Raw genomic sequence first — 22,969 nt, forward strand, 5'->3', positions numbered from 1 at the left:
GGGAGGATTTCATTTTCAAGGTTTACAGAGGGATTGGGGGGGGTAAAATTAAAGTGAAGGCAATTTATCTGAAAGCTTAAATATTGAGCATGTGATTTTCTATACCAAATTTCTATTTGTTGACTGTTTTAGCATAGGTTTTTCTTTGACTCTACCTATTGTCTACCGAAAATTTATAATGTGTATTTGATGCACTCTTGGCTTTCTTCACGTCAAAGCTTGAAAGCCAGCGTGCTACAATTGCTAAAACTCTGATTTCTTTGTGAGAAATATCCTGGAAACTATTGAATAGAAGTACAGCATCTGTATTTTGAACATTCTTTGAAGAATTGAAAGTCAATTGAAATGTAAGTGAATGCGAGTGTCTCATTGTTGATACTTTAGGTTTTGTTCCAAGTGCATAGTGCAGTATTGTCCTTATGAGCCACCATTTTCATTCATGGAGCATACATTTCTGGAGATTCACCTCAATATAAAGTCAAGTGGTTGATCCTGATGAATGATGTGAGGTATCATAGTTTATTTATGTGCCATATATTTGGTGATGAATCATCTAGTTGTTTTATTTTTCATTCCTTGTTAAGATGAATAATTCATTCACATAGTACATACCCTGACAAATGAATGGTGAAATCTCTTGTCCATATTTATTGATAGGTTAGAGGGATTTGTCTGGTAAAAATATTACAAGTGATTTTCCTTTTTGTCTCTTTTTTTTTAGTTTTACCTTTTCATAATCTAAAACTTTTTATGCGCTTGAATTCTAACAGTTAATGTTGACTTTTCTCATACCGGATTTATACGATTCAAAGCCCTTCATTTGCCTGAACCAAAGCCATGAAAGGTGCTTCACGTCGAATGGAAATGGTGTAAAATAATGAGTTCAAGTACACTCATTTGAACTTCCCTTGGCAAAATAGTCTTGGAAGGAGTTTTAAAGCTGTTTTTTTATATTTTTTTTAAAGGAAGTAATAATAGAAAACTCCATAAAGCACATCACTCCCCTTTTATTTTTTTCATCTCAGAATACCTTTTTCTGAGGATGGAAAGGATTGCATTTATTAATTTTCCATCCCTGTTCTTATTAGATGGTCTTGCCTTTGAGTCCGCTATAAAATTTGGAGTGTGGAGCAAATACAGTAAATAAGGTGCTTAAATGATTCTCTTATAGAAATGATTATTTAGTACCCTCTGTCTTAAAGTATGTTTTAATGCGTTTTTTCTTTATTTACCATGTAAGAAGTGTTTTATGGGACCATTCGGTTTTAATATTCATTTTAAGTGTTAAAAAATCTGTTGAAGTTTGAGTAGAGTCCTCAAGGAATGATTGTAATATTTTTTGTGTTTTCTTCCGTTACATGATTTATTGCGTCCTTACCCATGCTATTATTGCCTAGGCATTAGTTTGTCATTTTCAGCTACATTAGTATTAGCAAAAGACACACAGCTCTGGTCTGATAAGCTTGGCTGAAGCAGGCTGAATGCTGTTTCATGTCTGCTAAGCATTTATTACAGTCTGTTACTGACAACACTGTTTTCAATTTTGCTTGAGCCACTCACAATATATCGTCAGTATTCTGACTTTAATTACAAACTTCAAATCCATATTAAAAGGTACGTGTGAACCTGTGAATGTGGCTACATACATTACTTGGCCACATTATGGTGCTCAGAAGAGACTTGTAATGTTTGATCCTCAACCCCTGTAAATGGAGTTTCAATTGTGATTTTAGTATTATGAGTTACTACTTTAGAAAGTGCTAGTAATGACTTCCACTCGTACCTAGAATAAAATTACTGTATAGCAACCGCTAGCATGTTGGTTTTATCATGCTGTTACAACTTCACAGGCATGGTTTTGATATGTGTACTCTTAATTAAGTTGTTCAATTCACTTAACTCTTTGTCAATGTTGCAATCCTTTTCTTCATCCAAATTTTGTTTAGTGATTGTGACTGGCAAATGCCCAATGTAAGACTGAACATTATATTATAAGTGGTGAGCTGTGCTTCAAGGTATTTAACCTATCATCACATCTGCATGCAAGCTTCAAGCTCATTGGCTGTAACCATAACTCATGTTTTTGCATTTTATTTTAATGAAGAAAGAAAACAAATGAAAATGTTGTGGTTTTAACTGTACTGTAGTTGTCCCTTAATAGAGTAGGGTGACTGTATTTTGCTTTACTTAATGCCCATGTTGGCTAGCTAGTATCAGCACGAATCACTTAGTAACTGGAGAAATAAGTACTAGGATGTAAATTGAATTACACTTGGCTTTTGTTTGGTAATTTTGTCTGTGATGTGAATAAAATTGTTCGTGAGTAATGATGACTTATTTGGGTTTTGAAACTTTTGTCCTTGAGTAAACAGAAACATAAGTGAATATGATTAAGTAATTTAATGAATATCTAACTAAATACAGTATCACAAAAATCTTGTCATATTATGATTTAGAGTATTAGCATAAGAATGCCATAAAGTAAATGAATTAAAATTCTATTGATGAACAGATGACTGGGTAGAAGCTGCATTTTAGGGCAGCTAAACCCATTTTATCTCAACCATCCTAGCCTCTTCATATCTCTCTTGCATGGTTGTTTTAGTCAAGCAATATTTCATGAATTACGAATGGAGTCCACAGCTTTTCACAACACTTTGGGTTTCAAGCTTCTTACACAAAGGACAAGATCTCTTTATTTGTTAAGAAAAAATATTATGACCAGACTAGATTTACACCGGCGCTGGCTATAGCACAGACCGGACATTTGTGGAAAGAGGTATTAACAGTTACTCTGTGACATCCCACAAGCACTTCACATCAATAAAATTATCATCACCTCATGCTTCACTAGATGTTCACATCAAACTGAAATATACTGAAAGTTTTATACAACCTTAAATCATAGATTAAAAAAAAAAAAAAAAAAAAGAAGAACCAGATTTTATCTAATTACACTTGGATTGGCTGAACAACCATACCACATTAGGCAAGGCAGGCACCAATATTTGTTCAATCCTGGTTTAGACACAACATAAATCAATGCTTTGCAGTTTGCCAAATTATTCAAACCAACAAAAAGGCATATAGAGAGATGTGATTAATATGAACAGCGGACCACACAAAACGTCTAAGAATTATAATTTTATACTTGACATTGTATTAGCAATTCAATTTTAAAATTGTTATTACTTTCATTTGATAGAAAATACGGACGTACTGCAGATTGCCTGAATTTGGAGACGAGTCTGTATCACCCCTAACAGTTTTACCAAAGTCCCAATATTTTCTATGAGCATTTTGTAGAAGCTTGAGCACACATACAAAGGTAAGTGAAATAATTTAACAGTACCACTGAGTAATTAAAACTCTACAAAGGACACAATAGCTTGTCAAACATTCTGTAGATTTCATGACCAATTAAATGATAGACAAAATATCCACATTGCTTACAATTCAGTAAGCAATAGAAAGCATCCAAGAATTTGATTAACCAATCGTTTTCATTCCAACAGCAATCAGAATCATTTTGACAACACCAAAATATTAATTCCATCCCAATTTGCTGTTTGTTTTCATCAAATTTTGTACTTGAATCAATATAATTTCAATGTAAGTTACAGAAACACTGTTGGGCACCTATGTTAAAAATATGATTTACAGTAACTAAAAAGCTTCAAAAATGCAAAGATGCAGGTATTTTCACAAAATATTGAGCACAGCTTTGTTTTGACTTTCTATCTTGTTTAATAGTTTGGCTTATCTAAGTGGTAGGTCCATAGGATAGTTTATACTACCAATAACAATTTTAGACACCTAATTTGCACTGGGCTAAAGTTGTCAGAACTTAATAAAAAGCAAAGGTCCCTACAGCTGATAATCGCCAGCGCCATGTTGAGCTATCTTAAACCTAAGTCTAACCTGATGCTTCCCTCAACGCTCCTACAAAAGCTGTGCTATATAGTAATATATAGGGATATACATATTTTAAATACAGTAGAAATCCATTCAAACACTTTGCTTTCAGTAAAAATACCAACAATGTTACACATTTTCCTCAGAAAAGGAACAGAATTATATATCACGTAATGGAAAACAGTGGAAAGAGCACATTTTAAAAATACAGGTTTGAATGACAAACCAAAACACAGAATACCTAATATTTGATAGCCAATAGCTACATAGACAATATTTTCCAATTGTTGTGAGGCTAAATTAATAGCTGAGTCACCATGGCAGTAAACGCGTAAGTCAATGAGCAGAGAGGGTTCACCCATGCCACAATGTTTTTGAGGTTTAAAAGGCTAAATAAAGGTTACAGAAAAAATTGAAACATGCTAGCTGTCTTACCATTCTTGGTAAAACAAGAACAAATCATAACCTTTCTTCCAGCAAGTTAAAAAAACAAAAAAACAAGAAAAACTAGTCCTGTGGTGTCTGTGTAGGCCCGCATTACATATTTCCTTCTTTGGACCCTGAGTCTCATCTTGTCTTGGTGTCCACATGCAACAAAACAACCAACTATTCCACTAGTAAAACAAAAATACTACAGTAAAACTCCCTTATAGTGGAACTCATACACTCATCTGTCTTTAAATGCCCACTAAAATAAGACTAAGCAAAATACAAGAAAAATACTGGTTACAATAAGTGGAGTCCCATTTAAAATCATGAGTTATAAGCGTGTTTTACTGCATAGGTTTGTTACTCATCGAACTTCAATCCAATTTGCCAAGTTACCACCTGCAGAATCACTTGTCTTCACCAAAAAACAACATTTCTAAAATCATGATTTCACTTTATACAAAATTAAAATAGAAAGAAATCAGCCAACCCTAGAGACTTCCAGCTGGGAATGAAGCTGAGCTGTTGCTATGTGCCAAACTCAATACACTTCCTGATAATGATTCATCATCTGGGTAGGATTCCTTAGATGCTTCAGCAATAGCCAGAGCACTGAAATATAACCACAACAAAATAGAAACTGTGAGATATGCACACTAAGCAAAGGAGGATGAACTACTTCTCGAAATCTGTATCTACTGTACCTGAAGCCAAGACGGGCCGATTCTTCATCAAACTGTTCCAGTTCACGGTCCTGCCGCTCATGCAACAGTCGAATACGCTCAGAACGCTCTTGGAGGAACTGTTGAGTCTCCAACTCCATCTGAACACACATACACATTTTTTTATTTTTTAAATGTTAGGTTGAAAATAATTCAAATAAGAGGCTCCCAATGAAGAGGGAAGATAAAGAAATTACCTTCTGTTCCAACAATGCTCTTCTCACTGAAACTCGGTCTTCAAGTTCCTTCCGTTCTCTATTTCTCTGAGCCTCAGCTTGCATTTTGTTCTTAGACTGGTATGCCATAAGAATTTCCAATTCGTAATGCAACCTGTCCTTCAAATGGTGACATTCCACTTCTTGCGACTCATCCAGGCGAATCTGACAGAAATAAAAGTAAAACCAAATCAGAAACTTAAGCAGAGCCAGAGTGTAAGTATGTAAGTATTGGCAAAAAATAAAAATGCAAGTGTACCGATTGCTTCTGGAGCATTTCAGCAATGCTTTGCTCATATTGTTCACCAAGTAATGCCAATTTTCGTCTTTGTTCTTCCTTCATCTTCTTGATGACAACTTTCTGCTCATCTTTAGGCGTACTTTGGAGGATTTGAGCCTTGAGTGCTTTATACTGTCTTGTTTGGATTTTGCATGTTTCCCTGAACTGCTTACGAATTTGCATCTCTTTTTGCTGAAAAATATAAAATATATAGGATTATATTAAAAACCATAACACATTAAAATACATTTTACTTAAAGCTTACCTTTAAGCTCTTTGGTTGCTGTTTAAGCTCAAGAGCATGTTTCTTCCGCAGCTCTCTCTCAGAACGTTGCATGTAGTCTCTCTGATTGCTCAGCTCAGTGTGGTGCTGACGTTGGATTTGTTCTTCTCGTAGCTGATGCACTGCTTTTTGCTGTCGGTACTCAAGTTCCTGAGTTTTCTCATGGTGACGGAGAAGCATTGAATGAGCTTGCTCTAACTGTTGCTGTCTTTTATTCAACTCCTGAAAGAGCAGTTTTTGAAAGTTTATTTTGATGCCGTTTTGTTTAATGAGGGAAGTAGGGAAAAAACAAAAACAGATTATATCTTGTAACTAAAAACAAATGATGACAACTTGCCTCTCTCAGAAGTCCCTGTTCAAGACTATGGAAAGAAAGCAACTTTTTTCTTCTAAATTTACGCATCTCAAGATCTAGGTATTCCTTTTGACCACGAACAAGCCGTTGTTCCTCTTGAGCTTCGATTTGTTTCAAGTTCTCTTTCTGAGTCCTGACAATTAAACAGAAAAAATTACATTTGTATAATTAGACAGAAAGAAAAAAATGAAAAACCAAAAACTATGACACAATAAAAAAATATGCTCAGACAAAGAACATACGCTAAGGTTGCATCTCTCTGCCTCTTGGGTGTGGATTCATCCATTGATAATTCACGCTTCCAGCGTTCCTTATTAGCTTTGTACTCCTTCTTCTTCTGTGTGTCAAAAGCTTTGCGGTCCTGTTCTTGACGACATGAAATTTCTTTTTGTAATTTTTTATCAGAGCTGAGATTATGTTTCACTTTGCGCTCAAGTTCTTGTTGGTGCTTTTGCTGCAAACGCTCTAGCTCTTTACTAAACTGCTGAAGTAGAGTATCATACTCCTTGTCCAAAACACCCTTATGACCTTCCATTTCCATCTTGCAACGCTCTTCCAGCTATCACAAAGAGAAAAATTTTAAAACTAAGTAATGATGTGACAGCACACTAGACTTCTCATCTCTGGATTGAGCAGGACAAAATTACCTTAATTAAAGCTGCTTGATGTTCTCTGCGCATACGTTTGTAGCCTGTCATTTGTTCATGCATTTCTTCTTGCATGTGTTCTTTTTGCTGTTTGGTAACAATTGATGTTGTTCGAATTGTGGCAAAGTTGTTAGCTCCATGATCTGCTAGAGCTGCTGAATTTGATGCCTAAATTGTGAGGAAGAACATATTTGGTAAAAAAAACATAGAAGTTGATTAATATTTAAGTATTTCAACAGATTGACAAAATACCTTGTGCCTAGCCCGCATTGACGCAGCATAGCCATCATTTCCATCTACAGTTGGAGGTAAGCTGTTAGTAGATGAACTCTGAGATGAAGCACTGACACCCATGGAGTGAATAGAATGCTCAGATGTTATACTGTTGCTTTTGCTACTGTCACCACCAGTCTGCTCATCAGGTGTATCTGTGCAATCAAAAATGGAGCCTGAAATAAATCAAAGTTTCAATTAATTTTTGTCATCCTGTTTTTGATTGGTTTCCTGTAAATTTAAGTAGACACAGGTGAATATTACCATCAGCATCTCCTGCATTACTTTCGTTTTCAAAGGCATCCATCATTAGAATTTTTTTCATTTTCCTGTAATTTAGATTGTCGAGATCTCTAACTGCTGCCTTTGTCCGTTGAATGAGGTCCAATAACACATGTGGAGAGCGTGGCCTCGTCACTAATTGATGCTGAAAGAAAACATGTGAGGGTAAAAAAACAGCAGACTGCAGGGTTCCAGTTAACCATGCAACCCTTATCAACTCACCGACAATAACTTTCCAGAATGAGGTCTTTCAGAAGGATTTTTCTGCAGACAGGAGTCAACAAAATGTCTGAAAATATCTGACCAATCTTGAGACTGCATCACAGGTGTATCATTCTGAGCAATATGGTATAAGGCACTCATGGCATTCATGTTAAAATATGGTGGTTTTCTTTCAGCTATAAAATAAATAAAATGTTTTTGTTAAAGTTACAATTACAGCAAAATGTGTTAAACTAGGATTACAACAATGTACCCACCAAGCTCAATGCAAGTTATGCCTAATGACCAGACATCAACCTTTCCATCATACTGGCCTTCATCCATAGCAAGGATAACTTCTGGAGCCATCCAATAGGGAGTGCCAACAAAACTATTGGCTGGACTCCGGATGCTGGCTGATCCAAAATCAGCCAATTTAACAGTGCCATTTTCTGTTAGCAATATGTTGCCAGCCTTCACATCTCTATGTATTCTTCCTAGTGAATGAAGATAGTGCAGACCCCTCAGTACACCTTCACAGATTGCTGCTATTTCCTCTTCTTTCAGTGGCCTTTTGTGAACTTCAATAATGTCTGATGCTGAGCCCAAACAGTATTCCATCACAAGCTGTGAAAACAAGACAATTTTAAGAAATTAAAAGTCAAGTGAGACTTGTGAGAAATCAGAAACAGAATTTCATAATCATACCCATGCTGTGTGGTCCCTAAGAAAACAGCCTTTATACTCTATGGTATTGGGATGATTCAGCTGCCGTAGAAATCTTATCTCCTTCAAAATGTCTTGCCATTTTTCCAAACTCTGTTTTCCCAGGTAGGACATTTTCTTAATAGCAACCACCTCCCGTGATTTAAGGTTTCTTGCATAGTAGACTGCTCCAAAGCTTCCATGGCCAATTTCACGCAAGTCCTCAAATATTTTGTCCGGATCATCTTTTTGAAAAAGCTCTGCAATTTCAGGATCCTTCAAACTCCCCGGTCTGAAATCATAAAACAAGTTACCCCATTAAAAATCAAAATTGTTACTTATTTTGAAAAGAAAAGCAACACTGAAAGATAAATAGTTCTGAATTGTAGATGGCTTACCTTGGAACCGCAGGCATAGTATGGTAAGCTGAAATGAGCTACACAGGGAGTATAGATACTCCCAGAATGGCACCTATTTCTTAGGTCCCCACCAACTATCAAAGCTTTCCAATGCTTTTAGCCATTGGACGTCTTCTTAAGGTTTGACCTGAAATGATTGAAAGAAAGAAACACTGGTTTAAAATGTTACTTACTGACAGAAGTTTATCACTTTTCAAATCCAATAAATCAGAGGCAACATGATTGATTCACAGCATTCAAAGCAACGTTAAGTTCAGCTCGTCTCATCTTAAAGAGCTGATATGGCTATAATGACTACCAAACACAGGACACAGACACAGGACTCAACGATTTAATTCGATGAATGAAAACGAAAAATATAATTTCATCATTGAAACACAGTGAAGCAGATCAATAAATGGTCACCAAAGTTGTCTTGTCATAAATGGCATAAAACCAATGGAAACTGATAGAATTCCACTAAAATTCACAACGGCTACAAAACGAAAATAACCGAGACCACAGCAAACAAGACCGGGTTCAAAACGGCGATGAATTGAACTTAAATATAGTATGTGTTTACAAGCAGCTGGGCTGCCACTGCATACTAGTGCGCATAAACAGAGGTTAGAACAGTCGTCTCAAAATCGTGTGAAACAAAAGGCAAAAATCGGGGATACAAAAGTAGGGCCTGATACAGTCAAGGTAAACTTGATCGCATGGTCGTGAAATACATGCTAGAAACACTCATTCGGGCAAAAACAAACTTGCTGAAGCTTGTTTTGTGACCGAATACAAGCAAACAACGGGCGTGTGAGGGATTAAAAATGGTTTCAGACTGGAGGAAATATTTAATTGAACTAAAGATGAAGTAGGACAAGTAGCCAATACGAATGAAAAGAGTAGAAATATCATAAATGTCAAAGAAGCCTACGCTGTGAACAAAATTTGATTCCAGCAGACTGTGTCGCAAATATATTACATAGTTTGCTTTAATAAAGACCCACCCATGGACGAAAATGAATCAGGTCGTGATTTGATTACTTACGTTTGTGTAGAGTTATAGGAAATAATAATCTTCGGACATTAAAAGCGCCAATTTCGCATTTTAAACACGAATAATGCCACTTACCATCGAATTTTCACATCCAAGATGGCGACCTACGGACATGCGCAGACAGAATGTATTAGGTTGGTACGGGACAACGACAACTAGGGATAGCTTGTCATTTCTTTCTTTTTTTTAAAAAAAGGAAAAATCTGTGTCCATGATGTTGAGAGTTTGTACTTTGAAAGTACAGCGTTTTTCTAGCTCGTTTCAGAAAATTGCCATCTATCACAGTTTGGGGAGGAAAATGTATTTTGCCATTGACAGCAGTTGACAGTGGCACTAGGCAGACAGTAGATTCTGTGGTGTTTGCTCTCTATGCTTGAGTTCGTGGAGGATAGGGTGAAGTAGACACTATCGATGTTGTACCAAGAATGCTTTATTCTCTCTCTCATGGTTCACAGGTAAACATACAGGACGTTGAGCAATGCTCATAGCAGGCGGTGCCGCCAGTGGCGACATCTGTGGTGTACCATACACGACATCCACTCGGACTTTAATACATAGCAGAAGGCACTTAATCTAAGACTTAACCTAGTACAATAAATAAACATTAGAGAGAATAAACCAAGTGATTAATACATTTTATCACATCAGACATAGACTAGCAAGTGATTTATAGTTTTTATCACATACAATACAACTTAAACAATAAGAATAATAAACAAGTGATTGATAATTTTTATCACTAGAATTTTAAAGGTACAGTGATTAATACATTTTTATCACAGTGATGCAATGGTAAAAACAAGTTGATCATTTATTATTTTTATGATAACACTTAAGGCTTTAATTCAAGCTGATTAAAATGGCATTGTTTAATAACTCCATCAATGAGAACATTATAATTATTTACACCTATTTGCCTAATGACTTTACCCGTTTTTGCTGGTTGATTTGCGAGTCTGACAAGAACTAATTCCCCTTCCCGAAACTTAGCGAAGGTGGATGGAAGCCCAAGAGAGGATGTTAAGGTTGGGTTAGACTGTGAAAGTATGGTTCGGGGTCTGAATGAAAGGAGTAACTCATTAGGTGCCTTGTTGGTGGAGGTTGATGGGGTGTTATGATGGGTGAAAAGGAAAATGTTAACAGCTTCAAGCAAATGTGCTGTGGATATTTGTTTTGATGGGGTCGATGCCGCCATCCCACCCAGGTCTTCTAAAATTTTGTCTAAAGCCCTTTTTGCAATGCCCACTCCTCGTTCTGCTTGAGCATTAGATGCAGGATGGTAAACGGGACTGTGTTTAAGCAGAATATTTAAAGATGTTAAAAAATTTATGAACTCTGAGGAATCGAAGGGGGGGCCATTGTCTGAGACTAGAGCTGTAGGTAAACAACCCCACATGGCAAAAATTGAAAATAAGGCATTATTAACAGCAGATGCTACAGTTGTTGGCATAATTTGAACATGGAGCCATTTAGAATAAGCATCACAGAAAATGAAAAATTGATGCTGTTTATAGGAGTAAAAATCAATGTGTACTCTCTCAAAAGGATATTTAGCTGGGGTCCAGGGAATGTAATTTGATTTAGGCTTTAAATTAATTTTAGCACAGGGCAAACAATTTGAACAAAGATTTTCGATTTCTGAATTGAGACTGGGCCACCAAAACGTGGACCTAGCCAACATTTTAGTAATTACTATTCCCGGATGTCCCATATGTAAAATTGCTAAGGCCTGGCCTCGCAAGGGGGGAGGTACAATAACTCTGTTGCCCATCATAAGGCATTTCTGCTGAATTGAAAGCTCATCTTTTTGCTTAAAATAAATAGAGAGTTCTGCATGGTTAGGGAATGGATTTTTTTGAGGCCAACCGTGGAGGGTGTAATCGAAAACTTTAGAAAGGATGGGATCAGGTAGAGAGTGCTCTGAGATGACGTCTACGGGGATAGGGGGTTTGATAGAAATATTAAGATAGTGCAAGGTAACAGAGGATGGCAGACGAGACAAAGCATCTGGGACAGACATGAGAGCTGACTTACGGTGTTCAATTTGGTATTGAAATCCTTGAAGAATGGTTGCCCAGTGCTGGAGTCTGTGGTTGGTCCTAAGGGGTAATCCTTTATCGGGACTCAAGATCCTCTGAATTGCTGAATTATCTGTTGCTATCGTAAATTCTCTACCCCATAGAAATTTATAAAACTTAGTAACGGCGAATATAACGCCGAAGGCTTCCCTATCCACCTGAGCATAATTTTGCTGGGCTGGAGTAAGGGTAGCTGAAGCAAAGCTAACAGGTCTCTCTACGGGTTTCCCATTTGATTTGATGACATGTGCCAGAACACAGCCGACACCTACTGGACTAGCGTCAGTGCTAAGAAGGATAGGTAAGTTGGGATCAAAATGCATGAGAAGTTGGCTGGACTTAAGGAGATTTTTGGACTGATCAAAGGCTAGTTGGCAATCTTCTGACCAAATGAAGGGTGTATCATTACATGTTAGTAATCTTAGAGGTTTAGCGATGGTGGAAAACATAGGAAGGTATTCTGAATAGAAATTGATGAGACCCAGGAATGAGCGTAATTGCTTTAGGTCCTTGGGAGGTGCACAGGTTAGGATATCCTCATATAAACTAGGACTAGGAGCCCGACCTAGAGCTGATATAGAGAACCCTAAGAACTCGAGTTGTTCTACAAACCATAAACATTTATCTAATCTTAGCCTTACATTATGTTTTTCAAGTCTTGCTAGCACCAAGTAAGTTTTGGAGATAATATCAGGTAAATCTTCACCTTTAATAAGAATATTGTCCAAGTAGCAAATCACCCCGGGTAAGTCTTTTAGAATTAAGTCCATGGTGGACTGAAAGATTGCAGCTGCCGAATTAACTCCATAAATCAAACGAGTAAGTTTGAAAAGACCTTTGTGTGTATTCACCACACACAAGTCCTGGGAGTCAGGGTGGAGGGTCAATTGCGTGTAAGCGTCAGTAAGGTCCAAGCTGGTGAAATATTTGCCGTTGGCAAGATTAGAGAAAACATGTTCGGGGGTTGGTAAAGGATAATAATCCACCCGAAGCTGAGGATTCAGCGTACGTTTGAAATCCACCACATAACGAACCTTACCGTCCTTTTTAGGAACTGCAAAACCGGGTGAAGCCCACTCCGCCACTCTGACTCTCACGGCTTTACCTGAATTGATCCAACTATCTAACACTTCATTGACTGGTTTTTCCATGCCAAATGGTAATGGATAAGCTTTTGCAAAGATAGGTTGAGCATTGTGCTTTAAAATGAGTTTAGCTGTATAACCTTCAATAGCTGTATCAGTATTAATGGCAAAAGGCCTTGGAAACATTTTTTGCAACTTTTCAACTGAAGGAATTTCAACATTATGAATTGACTTTACAGAAGCTATTGAGGTATCTGCAGTTAAGGATTGACGCCAATTTGGCCAAAGGTTGTCTAACCAATCCCTACCTAATAAGGGTCTGAACTCTGAAGCATGTTTACAAGTTATTAACAGCAATTTGTGAGTAGTAGAATTGAGTTTAACATTAACAGTGATCTCTCCTGTATTTTCAACAAGGCCTGATAAGGCTGATAAAAGGACACTTGATTTGGTTAATTTTAATTGAGGAAAAAGAGCTTGAAAGGTAGTTAAAGCCATAACGGTAACTCCCGCTCCAGTATCTATCTCAAATTGAACGAGCATGGATTCAACCAATAAGTTGAACGTGAGGGGAGGAGACGCCTTAATGGCACCAATTGCAATCACATTTATATTAGACGAATAACGTCGTTTTATCCTACTGAGGATTAAAAGGAGGCTAAGCAGCCCAAGAAAAACTACACTAAGCAATGGATCCATGCTAATTAATAAAACTAATGTGCACAATATTAAAACTAAGACAAATTAAAACTACTAAGATAAAAAATTAGTGATTAAAAGAGGATAAGTATCACAGGAGATCACAAGGTGATTGACTAGAAGTGAGTGTTTAGGCAGATGAACCAAACATACCCTGAAGTAGTGGGTGGAAGTTTTGAGGTTTCGGTGCCTCTGGTTGCGGCTGAGGTTGCTGGTGGACCAGTTGAGGGTTCGGTCCGCTGCCAGAGGGTCCTGCCTGAGGTTGAAGGTTGTTGATTCTTGATCGTTTGGTTTGGCATTTGTTGGCCAGATGTCCGATCAACGAACACTTCTTGCAACGAAGTTTCTTGGCAAAGCAGGTCTGCGGGTCATGGTTGCGCCCACATCGATAACAGCCCTTGGAATCGGGTTGTTGATTCTGTTGATACTGCTGATACTGATGATTCTGGTACTTGCCCTGCTTGTTCTTCGGTTGCTTCTTGTTGTTCTGGTTGAACTGGTTGTTCTGGTTGGAGCGTGGGTTCACAGGTTGCTGAACTGCCGTGGCCACTCTGTTGACTTGGAATTGGGACAGCACCCGAGCTTGCTCCACCACAGCTTCATCCTGGAGTAAAATTTCAGTTGCATCAGCAAGAGAGTTCGGTTGTTTATCCAGGGCTTTTACTCTAGCTGAGTGTGAACGGATGCCCCCGATGAGGCGATCCCGAATGGTCTCGTCCCAGCTAGCGCCAAGGTTACAGTTAGATGCCAAATCTTGCAGAGCACAAACATAATCTTGAATGGATTCATTAGGCCGTTGGTCACGTTTGCTAAGGTAGAACCGGTTGGTTTGAATGAGACCGGGTCGTTGGTAGCGCTTCTCGAGGATGTCATACAACTCCTCAATCTTGAGATCTTTTGGTTTTTTGGGCAGGCAGGTCCGAGCCAAATACTGGAATGGACGGATCGCCAAGTGACCAAGGAACAGTGCTCTTCTCTTATTGTAGGGAGTGCGGGCCGGCCCAACCACGACGGGTTCTCTCTCGATATCATTGAGAAAGCAGAAATTCTCAAAGAGTTCGAACCAGTCTGATAAGGTAATAGAACTTGGATCGAAATTTGGGAGATTGTTGAAGGTGGGTTGCATGATTACCACCGGAGGTGGATCGACAACTTGACGTTCGTTGTTACGCCCACCGTTCCCATTGCCGCCGGATGCCATGCTGTCAGCACGTGGCCCACACTCACCGACGAATTAAATCACGGAGCTTGATGTGTCTTCACTTCTGATCCTTCCGATAAAAGCTGCGTCCAGACAAGAGGGTCGCTTGGGTCGCTTGGGTTGTTTGGGTCGCTGTGGGGTCTCTGAGGTCTGCGCAGAGAACCAAAACGTGGCTTCTGCGCCGGCTCAGAGACCCAAGCGACCCAAGCAACCCAAGCGACCCTCTTGTCTGGACGCAGCTTTCTTCCGAAATGAACTCCCTCGTCGCCAATGTGGTGTTTGCTCTCTATGCTTGAGTTCGTGGAGGATAGGGTGAAGTAGACACTATCGATGTTGTACCAAGAATGCTTTATTCTCTCTCTCATGGTTCACAGGTAAACATACAGGACGTTGAGCAATGCTCATAGCAGGCGGTGCCGCCAGTGGCGACATCTGTGGTGTACCATACACGACAGATTCAACTTCTGGGCTTGAATCTTGAATGTCTAATGAACTGGGTTCCCAAATTTTCATGTTATATACAGAGCGAATCAAAAGCATATCATTAGGCATATGAAAAGACTATTTAAGATGTTTTAAAAAATAAATACAAAGAGAAGACATTTGTTAGCTTCTAGGCTTCTACTGCTGATAGTGGGGAGGCTGGGATAGTGGCGGTGACGGTACAGCGCGGTGTTTGAATGTTTGAACTTCAAGGCAAGACGCACCCGCCTTCACAATGTGGTTGCAAGTGAAGTTCTAAAACGTGAGGTTGTGTGATAGCATTAAGAGTGTGGTTTACGAGTCATATGTGATCAATTGTACAAAAATTGTAAGTTTTTGACCCCAATTCAAATCCAGTGGAAAATTTACAAAGATTATATGGCAAAGGAAAAAAAACTGAGAAGGGAAGTCTGGGCTGGTGCAACAACAACACATTCAATAGATCACACATTTTATTTGATGCTAGCACACAGAGCACCATCTGACCAAAAGCCTCCTACTCTAGTGCCCTCAGATCAGAAAATGAGGCTGTCATTTCAAATAAAACAGTGCAAGTTTCTTTTACAGACAATTTACCGAAACTGTACAAATGTACAGAATGAATAAGTATGAGATCCTCACAGTTTTAAAAGGGTCAAAGTAATGACACTGTGAAGTTCGCATACTTCCACATTACCAAAATAAGGAAAAGAAAACAACTAAAAATCAGTCTTTAAAATACTAAGATTGTGTACTCCTGTCTACCGTTCCAAATAATGTTATACTTGGTTGTTGGAGAATGACGTATACAACAAGTTCAAAAACTCAAAGGAAGTATTGAAAATTGGTTGACAAGGAGTACTTTATGAGCAAGTGTGCTTGACAAGGCCTGTGCCTGCACAGGTTAATTTATCTGGTAACCCTGACAAACAAATTTAAAAAGGATTAACCCTTCAATAAATGCAAAAATACATTTAGAGCAAATATCAGGGATAAGTATGTAACTAAATTTGGTCCCTTCCAAATAGTTATGTCCTCTTGCAAACAAATTCTGATGCTTGGAATCCATCCCTTGATAATTCCAGATCATCCCTCGCAGATATCAAATCCTCTTCCGTGTCCCAGTTGCAACCAGGTTGCAATATCCTGATGTAGATTTGGCCCTTCTTTCCAGCAGTGTCTTCTGGAAAAAAGATCTTGTAAAATAGAAACAGGCCATCATTGGGAACACCCTTAGAACTTAAGTCTGCTTGGATTTCAAAGAAACGACTGTGGTCCCAAAAACTGAATGTGTTGAGTGAGTGATGGGGGAAACAGAGATGAGGGGGTAGCTGAGGCACACCATGATACGCCATGGCCATGAAAGACGGACACTTGCTGAGCAGATCGTGGTCTCTCCAGTGTTGTCCCATCCATTTTCCAAAATGTATCCGGCAAGTTGTTCCATGTGATGCATTAAGAAGAATCCTAGTCATAGCGTATCCAGAGGTTCCATGAAAGCGTCCCATTTCCTCATTCACAAATGATGTGAGTTTTTCATCCTCCACTCCTCTTCCCGGTAAAGAATCCAACATCCCAAGTAGTGCTAGGATCAGCGTTCCTTTAATAGGTTCATCCAATAGCAATCCAATCCATTCCATTCCTTCCACATACATCCAGTTACAATGCTCTGGCTATCCAGAAGAATGAAAAGAAAAAGAAAGAACCATTAGTCACATTTTATCATCACAATGAAGACAAGGTCTAAACAGTTAGAACCATAAAATGGTCATTGACATACAGAGATAAAAAGAAGAAAAACATCACAAGTAACAAAGAAAAGTAAAAACACAAATGCTTTTTAAATGGGTAGAAGGATAGGACAAAACTAAACATCAATTTCTATATTCATTGTGGTTATTTTGGAAAAGATTCATTTGTATTGTGAACTAAATAAGACTATGGTATGGTAAACAAAGCTTATGTATACATATATATTGCAAGTCTGTGGAAGGCTCATTACATGAGGCCCATGAACACACAAACACACATGAACTAAAAACACAGTCAACTCAAGAGAAATATTTAAAATTTGACACAAAGCCACTGAAGACACGCAGCAGTGTGAAATTTAGAGCATCACACCTTTACCATGCTATTAACACTATTTTAGCTTCAAGTAAATTTAATAGCCCCATTGGTAGAGGACATGGGAATGTAAAATACCAGCATCTAAAAAGCTACATATAGTAAGACTTCCTTAAAATGCTAGAGATTTTCTGATGATCAACAAATGTTGACAAAGATCAGTTCACAATGAATGGGGTAAAGTGAAAATTCATTATTACTAAGGGATAAGACATAGCACAGCAGCCTAGTACTGAGGTAATTTCATGGTAAATACTGCAACAAATAATGGAGTTTTGAAGGTAGTTCATGACTTTGGATACTTCTATTATTGTACAATTCAAATAAACACAGCAAAGGCCTTTAGAGACAGGGACCATGATAAGTTTGTAATACCTCTGCCTGCACTCAATATGAATATGACTAACAGCACATAAAATCTGAACTAAATGTGTTCCATAGAAAGAGCACTTGAAGGCAAGGAAACACTATTAAAGAAGTTACGAGAAGAGTGTTACAACCACGGAATACCCAATACAGAAAAAAGGACAGCTATATGAGGAAACAATTTAAAAAAATTATAGTTTGTCAAATTTAATTAAGTACATGCTAGATACAAATTGTTAGAATGAAGGCCTATGAGATGAAAGGCTGACTCTTGTTTATCCTTACATTTGTGATCAAGATCAAACTAGATTTCTGACATTTGGCATCAATAAGCTGACGCTAATGATTTAAACGCCATGCATTAACAGAAAAAATTTACACTATGCACACCATGGAAACAAACATAAAACATTGTCAGAAGCCCTCAAGAGCTGGTCTCAAGTATTGATTACCTTTGAAACAACTCACAATTAAAACTAGTTGGAATGAAACACTATTATTTCCATGCCTTCACATATGTGCTTGAAAATACACAATGTTGAGTCAAAACTTGCTTAATTCACATTCACACAAAATTAAAAAAAAAGAAAAAAAAAAAACAACAAAGGGGGGGAAAAAAGAAATACAAGGTATGAAAATAACACTTAATCCCCTGGAGGAACGTGGAAAAGGATTTAGGGCATAACAAAATGATTTTAAAATGTTAACTGACCATTTGGGTGAGCAGAGAGCCCTCGAAGATTCTTCCCATCCAGTTGATATCCAGAAACTGGTTGAGGGAACTTGGGTACTCCCAGCCTACTGCTTGTAGGCACATAAATTGAATTTCAGTTTATGTTCACTGAGGCAGTTGCTCACAATTGATCAATCATATGAAGGAGAACGGCTTCCTCGAGATCGAGATCGAGAGTAACTTCTCCTAGGAATGGGAGAATAGGAAGGAGAACCACGTTTCCCTCGTGATGAATAGCTACGAGAGCGTGACCTACGCCCACGTTCTTCACTGGCGCGCCCACCACTGCTTCCAGAGTAATCTTCTTTAACTCTGATGTAAGTCACTTCTCCCTAATCAAAGAACATTGACAATAAGGACTCTTTGCTCAACTTACCAATGAAAAATCATTTTTATCTTTATCTTACCTCATGTGACCGGAATCTAGAGTCGTCCAATTTTTTGAAAGCATACTTCATGTCATCATATCGGAGGAATTCTACAACACCAGTTCCATCTTTAAATACGTCAGCAAAGCACACATCACCTGCTTCACGCATGTGATCCTTTAGATCCTGCCAGCTGCCAGAAGGAGGAAGACCTGGAGAAAGGCAGCACAGAGAAGCTAGTAGAACATCACACTTCATTGAATAAATTAAGATTTAAATTACATAACAGGTCTTTGAATATTAACCTGAGACCAATACTCTGTATTGGGAGCGACGAGCAGGTGGACCCCTGCCACGGCTGCCACTGCTGCTGGATCCTGACATGTTACGACTACTTCCTCGCATGGCAGGTCCACCCCCTCTGGGAAACTCAACTCGTAATCTGTAGCCGTCATAATCAAAGCCATCTCTGGCATGCACAGCATCTTCAGCATCCCTGTAATTTGTAATCACAATGTGAGGAATAAAGTTAGAGATCTAAAATAAAATTCTCAGAGACCTCAAAATTATAATTGGCCAAAATTGTCAAATATTCAGATGTGATGGAAATCAACAGAGCATATCATACACCAAATGTCATATCCAGATTAATCTTGTTTAAGTGCATCTATCTGAAGCTAAAATTCAAAACAAAGGATTTGAAATGAATAATTATTCTCATTGTGTACAAATTTAACAAAGAAAACATAGTTAATAATAACAAAGTTCATTTTCAGACAAAGACATCTTAACTTCAGTTGAATAACTTGGGTGGGAAGAGGAAAATAAAACACAAATGCTACCTCCGAAGGATGTGTACGCGTATTAACAACAGAATAATAGATAATTATTAAACCGAAGTTAATGAATGAAATACTACATGAGATGCAAGTCCCAACCGGCATCGGTACTTCATCGGAAGGCCAAGAGACGCTCCCACCAACGCTTTGTTTTCGCACTCATAACCTTGAACTGTGACTTCAGACATCAGAAAACACCGCACTTTTGCCATCCCCGTAACACAACTGTTAAGGAAAGAATGTAAAAAAAAACTTACCGCGGGTCATCAAATTCAACGAACGCAAATGGTGGGCCTCGTCTATTTTTCAAATCAACAAACGTGACTTTGCCATACTTGTAAAACAAATCCTGAATATCCTTGGTACGAATATCTGGCGGAAGGTTCCCCACATAAATTCGACACTCATTTCGCGATCCGTATGACATAATGATACGATTCAAGAAGTATGAGGAACAGCCCACTGTCTTTACTTCAGAAATTAAGAAATGAACTTTAATAGACGCCGCTTCCGCAGAGCACAGAGCACGCCAAACAAAATAAACACAAGATGGCGACCGTTGAAGTTAGCTCAATCTACATTTCGGGCTACCAACGTTCCGGTGAAAAAACGCGGCAAACCGGTGAGTACGGGAAGACCACGACGGCGAACCGCGACTCCATCTGTGACCACAGACAACAAATGGCACAGCTTGGCTTGACCTTGCCTGACGATAAACTTACCCTTTACGATTATTTTTCATCACGTCTTGTCTGACCGAAACGTGGGATTGTTGAAGTTGAAGGAGTAGAGCTCATGCTCGCACGACGGAGACGGAGAAGCAACCTTTGCACCAGGAAATAATTGTTCAGCTCTCTATTCCAAGGCTCTGTTTCTCACTGGATCGGACTGAAACCCGTATGTGTCAAAGTCATCTCTACGGCCATTAGGTCGTGACACATTTTGGTGCACCTGCTACCGTATACGGATGGCACATCCTGTTTCCGCCACTGGAAGCAACCCCTTGATTAAAGAACTGTCACACAGTTGGCTGCTCTTAAGTCGAAGGAATTATTGATTCATACGAACGAATAATCACGTTCTGTACCTGTTGGCTTGGAAGGGAGTGTCATGATCGGACCATGATCAAGGGAATGGGGGTAGGGTTGGGCAGGTGGAGGAAGGGGGGAGGGGGAAGGGGGCCCTCCCGGGGGCCCACGGTCTCACCCCTGTCCCCATCGGCGCGGCCAGCGCTGCTGGAGGCGAGATCACTTTCGGACGCCGGAAATCCGCGCCGTTCTGTCTGTAAAGGTGTCGCGTTCACGCCGTGCCGTTCAGCCAGTCGCCGTCGTCGGCCTCGTAGAGGAGAGGTAAGCGCTAGCGCTGCTTGTGAGTCACCAGACTGCGAAAAAGTGATGGCAGAGGTGAATGTCTTCCTCAAAATTGCTTAGCAGGCACGTGTGTAAAGGTAAATTTTGACATAAAAAATTAGTCAGTGGCTTGAGTTTGAGGCCTACCACTCCAGCACCAAACGCATTAAATGCGCTTCATTGCTGTTCAATGCGCATAGAAATGCACGTAAAAGGTGACACATTATTGGTGACGCTTTTAAAGCGCATCAACAGCGGTAGGTGGGCAATGTGTCCTACAAAACCCCTGAAAATAGGCAACCCACAGTAAATCGCCCCCTCCGTCAGACAGACTTTAAACCGCACCTGAACTTGTCATTTTTTTGCAGGTTTCAAATTGCCGCTCGTCGCAGAGTAGTCGCATCCTGGAAAGCGGCCTTGTACATGACGGCTCGGAGTCGGCCAGGTCCTGGTTCCGTCGGGGGAAGTCTGTAAGAAAGATATGCTGAGGTGAGCCCTAGAGAGGTCATTCGTTTACACAGAACCATGTGCACGACGCGTCTACTTGCTTGTTATGAATGAATGAAGGTGACGCCGCCGGGAGAGGAGGGCAGGGGTTCCCCAGAAGCGCCACTGCATTAAATGCGCTTCAATAATGCCCGTAGAAATGCACACATACGGTGACACATTGGTGACGCATTAGGCTAAATGCGCGTAGTGTGAGGTAAATGCCCATTTAATGCGCATCTAATGCTGTAATGCGCATAAAAAGAGACACCAATGTGTCACCGTATATGTGTGCATTTCTACGGGCATTATTGAAGCGCATTTAGTGCGGTTGGCGCTTCTGGGGTTGGGCAGTAGAATATAGGTAAGGCCATATTGACCGTCGGTCGATTTCGACCCCTCGTGCTCAAGTACCCGTGCGATGCACTTGGCGAGAGAGCGTGTATACCCTCCCCTCCCCTCCCGCTGCCCCCGCCCCCGCCACGTCGGCGCTGCTCCACTCTTGCTACCCCCGCCTCGGTGCGGCAGAACGGCAACGGCCCGCCCTGCAGCACCCAGGGGTAGCGAAAATGCTATCCCGGTTGGACAGTCTGCTAGCCAGCTCCGCCACATTCACTGCGTTACTGTTACTCTAGCTCTGCTCAACTGCCTGAGCCCCGAAACAAAAGTGAAGAAGTGCCGCCGAAGTAAGTCCGAGACAAATCCTCTCTGGTCGCGCAGAGCGCAACTCTCGGCCACTCTCAATGTCGACCACCGTAAAAGCATCCTTCAAAGAGAACGTCAAGCTCAGCTGGTCAGTGACCCAAACCTAATCTACATTCTGGCGAGCTAAGCGTAGATTAGACTTAAGTCTATTTGATTAACACATGTGACCAGCCTAGGTCGTAGGGGACGTGCCGTACGTGCCGAGCACCAAAGGTCGTAAGCCTTGCAGAAGCTCTAGATATGTATATTTGTGGTATTACTGCATGCCATTCTGGGCTGCCCGTGACAAGGTGAGTTGAGGCCAGTTGAGGCTGGGGGGCGTGGCGAAGGGGGGGTGGGGGAGACCGACACCCTTTCGGCCCTCACGTGCTGAGAGGAGGGCGGCCGGGCCGGGGGTACGCACTGCAACTACTGCAACGTCCCCGTGAACGGGACCAGCAGACTGACAAGATAGGATATATTCAGCAACCATGATAACAGCCCCCCCCCCCCCTGCGCCATCCCTACCAGCTCTGGCTCGTGCGAGTCCCGTGTCTCCTCTCGTCTGGAATCAATCAATGACGCCCCCCGCCCCTCCCTTTTCTCCACGCCTGTCCTACTGCCTGCCTCCACCTCCCAACAACCCCCGGGGGGCTAACAGACTCCCATCTCTGGTTCCGACCCTGCGAGCCTCACACAGGAGTGGTACGGGGGAGGAGGAGGGGGGGGG

General features: G+C 40.1%; 4 protein-coding genes across 5 annotated transcripts; all 4 read right to left on the reverse strand.

Moving 5' to 3' along the window:
- Positions 1-2,381: 2,381 nt before the first annotated feature.
- On the reverse strand, positions 2,382-10,059 carry LOC113201971 (serine/threonine-protein kinase Tao). 2 transcript variants are annotated; one of them, XM_026415991.2, is made up of 15 exons: positions 9,838-10,059; positions 8,706-8,853; positions 8,311-8,599; positions 7,881-8,229; positions 7,624-7,799; positions 7,384-7,546; positions 7,099-7,295; positions 6,847-7,014; positions 6,442-6,758; positions 6,182-6,332; positions 5,827-6,066; positions 5,541-5,753; positions 5,264-5,446; positions 5,049-5,167; positions 2,382-4,956 (listed from the first exon to the last, which is right to left on the reverse strand). In XM_026415991.2, the coding sequence occupies exons 2-15, from the start codon at positions 8,720-8,722 to the stop codon at positions 4,836-4,838; spliced, it is 2,703 nt and encodes a 900-aa protein (XP_026271776.1). In that variant the 5' UTR covers positions 8,723-8,853; positions 9,838-10,059; the 3' UTR covers positions 2,382-4,835. The 2 variants fall into 2 exon arrangements, with proteins under 2 accessions (XP_026271776.1, XP_026271775.1); XM_026415990.2 differs by having other exon boundaries at positions 9,754-10,059.
- Positions 10,060-10,594: 535 nt separating this feature from the next.
- Positions 10,595-13,624, reverse strand: LOC113201974 (uncharacterized protein K02A2.6-like). The gene has a single exon (XM_026415994.2). The coding sequence runs from the start codon at positions 13,622-13,624 to the stop codon at positions 10,595-10,597; it is 3,030 nt and encodes a 1,009-aa protein (XP_026271779.2).
- Positions 13,625-15,742: 2,118 nt separating this feature from the next.
- Positions 15,743-18,641, reverse strand: LOC127750650 (uncharacterized). Its single transcript, XM_052272845.1, has 2 exons — positions 18,493-18,641; positions 15,743-16,960 (listed from the first exon to the last, which is right to left on the reverse strand). The coding sequence occupies exons 1-2, from the start codon at positions 18,595-18,597 to the stop codon at positions 16,316-16,318; spliced, it is 750 nt and encodes a 249-aa protein (XP_052128805.1). The 5' UTR covers positions 18,598-18,641; the 3' UTR covers positions 15,743-16,315.
- On the reverse strand, positions 16,868-20,287 carry LOC113201973 (serine/arginine-rich splicing factor 1B). The gene is made up of 4 exons (XM_026415993.2): positions 19,978-20,287; positions 19,187-19,377; positions 18,921-19,093; positions 16,868-18,845 (listed from the first exon to the last, which is right to left on the reverse strand). The coding sequence occupies exons 1-4, from the start codon at positions 20,145-20,147 to the stop codon at positions 18,645-18,647; spliced, it is 735 nt and encodes a 244-aa protein (XP_026271778.1). The 5' UTR covers positions 20,148-20,287; the 3' UTR covers positions 16,868-18,644.
- Positions 20,288-22,969: the final 2,682 nt, after the last annotated feature.

Source organism: Frankliniella occidentalis, unplaced genomic scaffold, assembly GCF_000697945.3.
Source record: "Frankliniella occidentalis isolate FOCC.00 unplaced genomic scaffold, Focc_3.1 Scaffold226, whole genome shotgun sequence".
Taxonomy (NCBI): Eukaryota; Metazoa; Arthropoda; class Insecta; order Thysanoptera; family Thripidae; genus Frankliniella; species Frankliniella occidentalis.